The sequence below is a fragment of the Mercurialis annua genome, linkage group LG2 (genome assembly GCF_937616625.2).
Source record: "Mercurialis annua linkage group LG2, ddMerAnnu1.2, whole genome shotgun sequence".
NCBI classification, from domain to species: domain Eukaryota; kingdom Viridiplantae; phylum Streptophyta; class Magnoliopsida; order Malpighiales; family Euphorbiaceae; genus Mercurialis; species Mercurialis annua.
Window position 1 is genome coordinate 6,701,746 of NC_065571.1, and position 11,544 is coordinate 6,713,289.

General features: G+C 28.6%; 2 protein-coding genes across 2 annotated transcripts; both read right to left on the bottom strand.

Moving 5' to 3' along the window:
• Window positions 1–753: 753 nt before the first annotated feature.
• Window positions 754–2,042, bottom strand: LOC126669944 (uncharacterized). The gene is made up of 2 exons (XM_050363593.2): window positions 1,421–2,042; window positions 754–1,268 (listed from the first exon to the last, which is right to left on the bottom strand). Exons 1-2 carry the CDS (start codon window positions 1,463–1,465, stop codon window positions 1,008–1,010), a joined length of 306 nt encoding a protein of 101 aa, XP_050219550.1. The 5' UTR covers window positions 1,466–2,042; the 3' UTR covers window positions 754–1,007.
• Window positions 2,043–8,806: 6,764 nt separating this feature from the next.
• LOC126666737 (protein ECERIFERUM 26-like) lies at window positions 8,807–11,112 on the bottom strand. Its single transcript, XM_050359595.2, has 2 exons — window positions 10,563–11,112; window positions 8,807–9,871 (listed from the first exon to the last, which is right to left on the bottom strand). Exons 1-2 carry the CDS (start codon window positions 10,998–11,000, stop codon window positions 8,987–8,989), a joined length of 1,323 nt encoding a protein of 440 aa, XP_050215552.1. The 5' UTR covers window positions 11,001–11,112; the 3' UTR covers window positions 8,807–8,986.
• Between the last annotated feature and the right edge of the window lie 432 nt (window positions 11,113–11,544).

Sequence of the window (11,544 nt, forward strand, 5' to 3'; positions counted from 1 at the left end):
ATTGAAGAACCAACTCGTTTCGTTCAGGTATTTTTTTTTATATGTGTATTTTTCATGTATAACAGATGTATTTTGATATGTTAGGTCATGTTTTGTTTTAAAATTAGTTTATTAAATAAGCTTTTTTCATACATGTATCATTTATGTATATTATATGTATCTTACAGTTGTTTTCATTTTAAGTTTACATTTTTGATATGTTAGGTCATGTTCGGTTTTAAAATTAGTTTATGAAATAAGCTTTTTTAATACATGTATCATTTATGTATATTATATGTATCTTACAGTTGTTTTCATTTTAAGTTTACATTTGTAGGTTCTAAGATCTGTGTTTTTTTTAAATATTATATACTGTGTTGGTGATTTCAATCCTGTTTCTTTTACTCCATTACAGAATCGGTTGATCGATACCTATTTCCCAAATAGTGAAGTTACTCGAGATGGATTGGGTGTCATATTTTTGAACAAGGTTTTCAAGTTGGATGAAGACGCGGTTAAATTGGCTGTAATTTATTATGTTGTATAATGTATGTTATTCTGATATTGAAAGTTATTATGTTGTATAATGTATGTATCTTACATATATAATAAATATATCTAAACTTAACATGTTACCGGATATGCATATATAAATGTTCTTGTGATACTGAATGTAATACTTGTGTATCATTTATGTATCAGACTTGTATAATATATGTATCTGCAATTAATATCATATCAGATATGTATGTTCTGTGCAATTAGAAATTGACATACAACAATCTTTAATGTATCAGAATTGTATATAATACTTGGAAATTTATAATAGAATAAAAAATACTGAAAGAAATGATAATCTAGGTAGCTTTAGGCATGTTTCGGCATGTTTTCCTATTATGTCCAGCTTGCCCGCATTTTCCACATTTCCCTTTTTTCGGATTTTCCCACTTTGACGTGTACCTACTCTTTTTAGGCCTTCCAGTTCTTGTTCTATGTTGGGGTGGTAAGACAATCATGTTCTTGATATGTTATGGAATAATCCATTCTTCTTCCTTCTCCAATGGATATACGGTTTCAGAATATGTCGCTAACATAGCTGCATTTGTATAGTATCTTGAACAGTACGCATAAGGTTCAATCTTCTTGTCGGCTAGAAATGCTACGTCATGTTTACAAGGAATTTCATCGATATCAAACTTTTTGCATGTACATGTTCTCTTGACCATATTGACCGTGTATTCTTTACCATTTTCGAGAACTGTTATGATATCATCTGAAGATGGTTTCACCTAGTATAATAAAAACAATATCAAGATACCGTTTATATACATATTTGATACATAGAAGAGACAATTTTATGAAGTTCACAGCAAGTCAGATATATAAAATATACATACAACACAAAATAGTGTTTGTACTTTATAATATGAGATTTACATACCTGTAGTTTCAGTGAATTAATGTAATTGACGCTTTCAGATACCATTTACATGTATCATCGATACATTTTACAAAAATGTTCTTTTGACACGATTTAACTGTCTTTTGCTGGTAGTGATTATTAATTGCATGAAGTCGTAAGCATGCTTGAAGAGTTGCTTTATCTTTGAAAGATTGTCCAACTGTCAGATCTATATCTTGTAGTGGATCTGATACTGATTCTTGATTTGATCATTGTTACAGTCTATTGTATCAATTGCAAGAAGTTTTGTATACTGACCTATTTCGACGATTGTATCAGACATGTATCAATCATGTATCGATACGGTATCTTGATCTATCTTTGATTGTGAAATAGCTGTTGAAACACTTGATGATGCATCTGGAAGAATTGTTTGTATCTGGTTAGTATCACTGATAACTACTATGCAGAGAGGATACACAGTAAAATCGATTTCCCTTTGTGTTGTATCATCACTGGAATAGATTCCATGATGATACAATATTTGAGATAAAAAATTTGAGGAAGAAGACGATGCTATTTTTGAGGAAGAAGACGATGGTATATTTTGTGTATTTGTGATGTGTTTTTGATTTGATATCTTTTAAAAAGGAAAAAATCAAGTGTTATTTGAATCAGTTAGGAAAGAAACCCATGTTTTAAGAGAATGCAACAACAAATAAGGCGCGGATCCCGTGGTAGATTCTCACTAACAGTAATGAGCTATCTATTACACGTGGCATCATATGATAGGGATGGTGGTGGTGAAAAGTTTTGATTGTTTTTGGTAGTACTGTAAAATAGGAGAGTTAGGTGGTAATTTGTGAAATACTGATTAATTAATGTGGTAAAAATGTGATTTTCTCTAAATATATTAGTAAATTTATTCGGTTATTAAATTTTTTTCCATGCTGAATTTATTCTTCTTTTGGTTTTATAATAACCATAATTAAATAATTAACTTAATTTTATTAATTATATCTTTAAAAATAATAAGATATAAATTTAAATAATAACATATTAACCAAATACAATATTTTAATTTTGTAATTAAATCAAACTAAAAGATAGGTATTCCTAATAATTTGGAGACAATTTAGTTATTTATTATATACTAAAACTGAATTTGAGATAATTTAACTACCTATTCTAATTAGGACTTTAATTATAATAGTAATTAATTAAAGGCTTAAATGCACCAAAAATCGCCAACTTTCGCGTGTTTTTGGTATTTGACACGAACTTTTAATTTTGGTAGATAAATACACGAACTTTCACTTTTTTGCATATATGACCAAGTTTCAATTTTAGGTGAAAAACGATGTCGTTTTATGTATAAAACGGTGCCGTTTTAGGTCAAAAACGGTGCCGTTTTAAGTCAAAAAACGGTGCCCATGTGATATATGCAAAAATTGATAGTTCGTGTATTTATATGCCAAAATTAAAAGTTCGTGTCAAATACCAAAAACACGCGAAAGTTGGTGATTTTTGGAGCAATTAAGCCATAATTAAATAACTAATTAGTTAATGACTATAAAACCTTTATTTAGTAATAAACTGAAAAGAATTATTCGGTAAATTTGTCTGTCCCTCCATCCGTACTATTATATATAGTATAGATTATATACGTGTACTTTTTGGTTTCAGCATAAAAATTAAAAGAAAAATATAATATATTTGAAATGATGAGTAATCGGTGGGCGACAAGGACAGATTGTTAAATGTTTTGTGGATGTTAAGTTAATGGCGATCGATTCGGTGACAAAGACGTTGAGATATGAATCTGGCTTTTGGAAACATGATTGAGTTGCTAATCAAACTCATTACTACTCTTACAAATTTAAACATCTAATACTTTTTTTCCCTCAAAAATCATTCCTATACGGAGTAATATTTTACACTTCCAAATCTATTTAAGATAAATTCAATCTATAGATAGACCAAATAATATTTAATCTGTGGAATATGGTTTTATTTTAAGTTTGTCTCGCATTATTTAAAAAAAAAAAAAGCCTGTGTACTTTATATATATATAAAGAGAGTAAATTTTACATTTTCTATGAACAAAGAGGCGATGAATTGTTTTTGCTTATAAAAAAGAGTCTTCTCTACCTTTTGAAACTAATTCAATAAACAAATTTATAAATTTCTAAGGTTTTTTAATTTATTCTTTCTTTTTAATTTGCATTTTCTTATAAATATTAGTGGAGGATTTTTTAATAGTGTTCGAAGATATTATTTGGTTGAACCTAGTTAAATCTTTGGCGTTTTTTATAGCTTATTTAATAGCTATTATTGAGGGTAATTGTAGTGATATATTGTAGTATTAATAATATTTAGAAGAATTATGTTCCTAATGTTGGTACTTGAGTGGTGATTCGCTTGTGATCTCCAATTATTTCTAATATAGTTATTTCACTCGCTCGTATAAGGGTCTAAATTGAACAATATTAACATCTTTAACCTAAAAATATTAATGTAATTTAATAAATCTAAATAATTAAATGATTAAACGTTATTGATTTATTCCACATATAATACATGAAACAAGGGTTCGCATAATTTTTTATTACTGTTTAGATTTAAAAATAACAATTTATTTATAACCAACATAATTTGTCATAAATTTATGGAAATATTAAATAAACGACAATATTTTGAATATATTATATTTATAATTTTTTTTTTCAAATGATATGTATTATTCAAAAATGTATATAATTAATTTTTATATATAACCTTATTAATTATAGTAGACACATTAAAAAAATACAAGATACTAAAAAATACAAAATTATAACTATATTAAATATGCATAAACGTTTCATAAATTAATAGAAAAAAAAGTGTGGTATTTATCCAAAAATGTCTAACAATATGAGACGAATAAAGTATTTAGTATAACTATTAATATATGTCTTCTCGTTTTTAGTTTAGGTGGCGGACTCAAAAAATCTTCATAAACTAGATAAAAATATAAAGTGAGATGTGCTCTATTAAATTTTTATAAAGATAGATAAAATAAAATAGACATAATTATATTATTTAAATATATATAATAAGATGGACAATTGTTTACCATACACTGTATGTAAGTATGTTCACGGACAGTGTCATGACTGCATAGAGAAAAAGAAGGGCAATTGCCTCTTTTAATTCTTAGTTATTTTTCTTATATATTAATAATCGAATTAAGTTAGTTAGTTTTTTAAAATCATTGACCCTTTTAATTTGAAACTATACATTTTGTCTCTTTTAATTTGAATTTTTGCTACGCCATTATCCATGGCCATGGGTATAATATATGCAATTAGATAAAAGTCTAATTTCATTCAATTTTTAATGTGCAAATTGCAAATATTCCATTAAAAAAAATGACTTCACTAGGTTAGGTACCAATTTCGAACAATTACGAAACCTTCTTCGGAAAAACTCTGTTTGGGTTGTTGATTCAGTTGAATCTATGGATTGTCAGAGTTCGAGCCTTTTTGTTATTATTGTTACGAAATTGAGTCATTGTTGTTTGGAATTTGCATTGCATCAATTTCTTTTTAATATCATAACTAATTGAAACATGTAAACACCATTTATAAAGATTCTTTGGAGCCTTAAACTAAACTCTTTTGATAATAACATATTTGGTCCATAATATTTGTTAGTCTTTAATATTTATCACTTAAAAATATTAATAAAGCATTAGTTGTTATTTTTTTAAGTTTGTTTCTTATTAATTTATTAAAATAATATAATAATAAAATAAAAATAGTAGTCATAAATATCAATAAATTTTAAGATAGAAAATATAATAATTATTTTTTATTTTTTATATTAAAATTAAATACGACGAATATTATAGATAAGTCTATCATGTGCAATTTAAACTAATTAATATAAAAAAAATATAATAGTTTTTTTTTAAAAAAAACAGTCAATTAACTACTATTCTATTCATGTGGCTCCGCCCCCGTAAGAGAGGTTTACTATAGACTAAATCTGGATAAAAATATTATAGTAATTAATAAGTTCATATCCACTATAAGCTATTTAAATTTTTAGATAAAAATTTGTTATAATGATTCGCTCAGAATCAGGCTAATCAAACATATAAATGTCATCATTTTAAAACATGTATACAATTTACTTTCATTGTCAATGTATAAAATTTAATTCATCACATTTTAGGGATTTTATGTATAGTTTATCGTTTAAAACAATGAAAAAGATTCTATTATTAAGTAAACTAATTAAGCAACCACCATACCTACTACTTCAACTATTTTAATTCATATGCTTGTTCATGATAATATTAACTATTAAGTAACTACATTATTAAATTCGTGAAATAAATTCATGTGAGTAATTTTCTTTATTTAGCCTCCTCAAGATTTCAAAATGTCAAATTAGCCCCATACACAATATAATCGACAAATCCCTGACCTTTTCCGACTAATTATTTGATTAGGTCGTTTTCATTGGTACCTCGATGTACTAGAAAGCTTGCCAATTTTCTCAATCTGAATCTTTGATGGAATAATCTGTCTTAACAGAACTTATAATTTGATTATTGCTTAATAGCCTAGTTTTGGATGATTGGGGTCTTTTTTGCTAATAGTGGCTATTTTTGGTACATGCGTTTCTCTAACTTTTACAATAAATTGCCAGATTGTAGCACAAAGAGACTCGGAGTCTCAAACAATGGAACTTCATTATTTGGGCTTTGGCCCCAAATATTTGAGAGTAATTGAGATATTTTGTGGCAGTTAAAAAGACTGAAAATGCTTCCATTTTACAATTGTTGGCAGTTACCAACTGGGTTGACCCGCTCCAGTGGAAGTGATTGTTTTAGCCTTTCAGGTGTTCGGAGCTTTTGAGCATTTTGGGTAACTCTGTGATTTTCAAAGGCCCGTTGGACTTTAGAGCAGAAAGAAATGGGCCCCATGCTTGTATTAATGCACGCAGAGACAGGAAACGGGTCTCTAAGTATATGGGCCCAGCTCAAGCCTGATTCACAAATGAAGCTGTAATTTTAACTACGGTTTAAAGTTAGGATGAATGCAAATTAGATGGTAAAGTTTTGCTGGGTGTCCAAGTCTGGCTGCTTGATTCACAAATTACTGTCCATAGGGATGTTGTTAAGTTTGGTAGTACAGTCCAATGCAGTGGCACAGATTTGCTAGTATCACCCTTACAAGAGATGAATACCGCACAAAGTAGTCCGATAGGGCCGAGGAATGCCCGAAAAATGTCGGTAACCATGTCCGAGACAGCTACTTAGAATCATGCCACAGACTACATACCCTTAGCAGCTCGATTAATCATAGTTAAGTAATTTTTGTTGGTTGAATTTGCAGATGATGGTACGATCAGGAGGTGAGTAGTGCTCCCTAAGGGGTAACAATATAATAACTTGCTAAAGAAGGAGTATACCCTTGTGGATAAGGGCGTGCTTTCTAAGTTTTAAATAGAAAATATAGATAAGCGATAATTGTAAAAAGCTTAGCTTTTAATTTTTGTTATAATAAAGGGTGGGAGGAGGTGATTTTCCGATCTCAATCGGAAATCGCCTCCTTTCCGCCCATAAAAGTTTAATCTTTTATAAACTTAAGCCTTATTTCAATAAATTTATCCGTTTAATAGCTTTTTCGGTATGGATTTTAGTGTTTTTTTGCTTGAAAGTTTATGTTTTTATGTTTTTATGGTGTGTGTTTTTAGATCTATCAAGAATCTCAAGTGATTGTTCAAGCTTCATAGTCAATTTTTTGTAGATCTAAATTTTTTGGATGGGTATTGTTCTAACTTTTTAGAACTTCATTGAAGATGAGGATCGGAAATACTTAGCTTCAACGGATCAAGCGGTTTGCCGGTCAAATCGGAAGGACAAATCGGAAGACCCGCTCCAACGGAACTTCACTCTTAAGTTCTTGTTCGGTCCTTTTATGCGGAATCGATGTTTAGATTTGCTTAATTTCGATTTATTTTTTGCTTGTATCTTGGGTTGTTTGTTAGTATTTTAGATCAAAATTGAAAGATCATATATTAACTTTGTTATATGACTTTCCAATATAATTTACTCTTCATCAATGAATTCTATCTTTGGTAAAAAAAAAAAAAAATTGTTATAATGTGAAATTTGATCCAATTTTAATAAAATATATTTGAAATGTAGTAAAAAAAATATCTTCGTTTTTTTGATAGAAAGTACTTGTTAAAATTAGGTTAATTTACTGAAATTTAAAAGTTGGTCATATGTTAAAAAAATGAAAAGGTTGATCCTTTATTAGAAGGAAATTGAATAATAGGCTATAATATAAGGGTTTGAATTCATCAACTTTATAAGTTTTTTCAATTTAATCACGCTTTTTAAAACTTATTATAAAAATACACTAATTTTTTTCCTTTCAAATTCATACACGGTGTTGACATGGCATTCATTTATTGATTAAAATAACCTCCACCCCAGCTATAATTTAAAAGTTGATGTAATTTTATGACAAATTTTAAAAGATACTCTAAATATTAGTACTACCATTATATTTGTGGAGTATATAAGTTGAAAAAATGTGTAAAGTTTGTGAATTTTTATGACATTGTATAATTTAAGTGTGTTTATTAAAATTGATGTTAGATTTTTTTAACCAGACATTATTAAAAGAATTTGAAGGATCTTTAAAATTGGAATGATCAACAAATAATTAGGACAGTGAATTTATCTGAATACGCAAGAGACTTATCATACAATTTCTCTCTTTTTTTTCTTAATTTTTTAATTAAGACTTTTGATGGAATTAAGGTTCTGTTTTTCAAGGATAAAGGACCAATTTACATAAACATTTATAGAGCTTATTGTTTTAAAAATACTAAATCTCTTTTATTTTGAGGTTAATTGTACTAAATCTTTTAAAAGCATTTTGTTGAGCATGTTTCGGAAGTTCGTTTGTCAATTATAAAAAATTTAGAAAATAGTAAGATCTTTTGTCAAATTTAGATCCTTTGATTAGATGCCACATTGACGAAAGTTTGATTATTTTTCAAATTGTCTATAATTGACACACAGCTTCCAAAGCGGGTTAAATGAGATGATTTTGAAAGGTTTAGATAAAATTAACTTGTAAACATTTTTATTTATGGTAATGTCCATCACATCATCCTAAAATTAATATATGAAATTAATTAATCTAATGCTAATTTATAAAGGATTTTATTATGCTTTAATTAATTTTAAATGGCCATTTTTGGTCTTATATTTTAATAATTAGGTTAAAGTTGACCTTTATGAACTTGTAAACTCTATTGGCTGATTTATAAAAGCAATCTTGTTTCTCAAAAAAAAAATAGAATATAAATAAAAAAACTGAAAAGATTGATTACTTTTGAACGATTAGACCATTTAACAAAAAGTAAATAAAATATTCAGCTAAATTCTTTCTGTCTCATAATTCATGAACATAATTAATTAAAATCTTCCATGTTACAATCATATTATCTCTATCACAATAAGTAATAAAACAGTAATATCACTAAATAATTTTTTAGATCAAATAATAAAATAATATTAATGACAACTGTTCATTCAAACTCATTTTCAGGCAATAACCCATTCTCTTTGAGCTCGGATTTAAGCTTCATCGCTTCATTTTCCGGCAAAATCACGGTAATAACTCTTCCTTCACCGTCATACTTACCGCAATTTTCTGGCCATGGAAGCACCAAAACTGCACCCTCATCTCCAACACCTTGAATGCTGTAGTGCACAAATATTGGTTTATGTCCATTCCATTCTAGTCCATATAAATTAGCCTCCTCTAGATTTAAAAATGTCAAATTAGCCCCATACAAAATATAATCAACCATTCCATTATCTTTTTCTACTAATTCTTCAATTAGATCATTTTCATCGGAATCTCGACGTGCTAGCAAGTTTGCCAATTCCCTCAAATTTGAATCCTTGATGGGAAAATCTGCCTTAACAGAACTTATAATTTGACTATTGCTTAATAGCCCTCTTTTTGGATGATTGGGGTCTTTTTTGCAAATAGTGACTATTTTGGGTTCATGGCTTTCTCTAACTTTGGCAATAGATTGCCACATTATAGCACAAAGAGACTCAAACAATGGAATTTCTTTATTTGGGCTTTGACCCCAAATATTTGAGAGTAATTGAGATACCTTTGTGGCAGTTAAGTAAATTGAAAATGTTTCCATTTTACAGTTATTGGTAGTTACCCAAAGGTCACCAAGTGGGTCGACCCGCTTCAGTGAAAGTGGCTCTTTTGGATCCTCGGAGCTTTTGAGCCTTTTGGGTGATTTTATGATTTTTATAGGCCCATTGGACTTAAGAGAAGAAAGAAATAGGCCCCATGTATTAATGCATTCGGAGGCAGAAAATGGGTCTCCAAGTATATGGGCCCAACTCAAGCCCAGTGACATTCCTCCACATTTGAACTTCGTCATCTGCATAAGAAAGAGATCTTAACTATAAAAAATATAAAAACAATATGTATTTAATTTCGGAAACCAAGTGAAAAAGTATAACTAATTTGAATTCATTTATAAATTTTTTTCTTGTTTCTATATCTCTATTACTATACTTTCAGAAAAGTATTTAAAAAAAGATATTAAGTGAGGGTTAATAAGGAATAAAAAAAGGTTAATATATTAGATTACATTAAAAGTGGATCAAGAAAATACTTTATGTTTTTCATTTTGAGATAGTCTATCTTAGAAGTTGTTCTATTTTAAGGCAATTAGTTCATTAAATCCCATGACTCAACTGAAACATAAGACTGTTAATTTTTGGCAAGAAATTTAGTTATAATTATAATTCTATGGTTTTGTTTAAAAGAACTCAATAAATGTTCCTTCTATTTTGTGGTACAATTTTCCTCTTTAAATACCATATAAAGTTTATCTACTCTTTTAAAAATAAAATAACAACAAGAAATGAGAGCGGTCTAGTAGTTTATTATTCACAAATTATGATTAAATGATTAAAAAAGTAAATTGAGTAGTACTTAAAAGATATCTAAAATATCCACCATTGGTTGTACATTTGTAACTCATGTTAAAATATTCCATTATCCTAATTAAAGTTTATAGTCATTTTGGGTATAATCAAAGAGTTAAAATTGACATGAAAGCTTACCTGAAGGTAACATAACGGAGAGAATGAAATTTCAGGACCAATAGGGAGATGATAAATAAGAAACTTATTATTAAGTGATGAACAATCTTTCATTTTTAGCCATTCATCGATCGTCTTATCGCATTCTGCCTCGATTATCCTAACACCGCAATCATTACACTTGATAAATGGTCGTCCGGTATCATCGGACCGCCGGAACCGGCCACAAGCGGTGTAGTAGTCACAACACCAAAAGAAGAGTGATTCTTTAATACGCATTATGTCTAGGCCTCGGCTTGCTTGGCTACTAAAGAAATAGACACCATGTAAATAATGTAGCTTCATGGCTATGTCTACCCCGATCGGCTCATGGAAAATGTCTGTTCCCGTAACTCGGCTCGGACCGACGGACGAGATTTTTAAATCATAAACTAAATTTTGATCGGTTGAAGCAACCATGGCTAGGGGATTTTAAGAATGAGGGGTATTGATATTTGGTTATGGGCACTGAGTGAATGAAAAAATTGCAATTTATATGCCAAAGCTGTGGTTAGAGCTTACAGGTATTCTGATGGCAGTTGGGTTTTTAATGCTTGACCACTTTCTAAATATTTCAAATTCTGAGCAATCACGTGGATACATTATTATTTGGATAAAAACATTTATTACATCAATAATAAATGTCAGGAAAACATAGATATTAGACCGAAGAACTTCACATTTGTTAAAATTTACGATTTGATATTTTGTTTGAAAATTAAATGATACTTATCTACCTTAGTTTTGATTTTATAAATTATAAAACTCTTTTATCAAATATAGGTACTACTAATGAAATAAAATATGAGATCTCAAATCGTTTGAAAATGAGATATAAAAGCGTTTATATAATAAAGTGAGGTATCAAATCGTTTGAAAGTAAATTTTAAATTATTAACAAAACTAATAAAAGAGTTTTATAGTTATAAAATCAAAATTGAGATAACAAATCGTTTGATTTTTA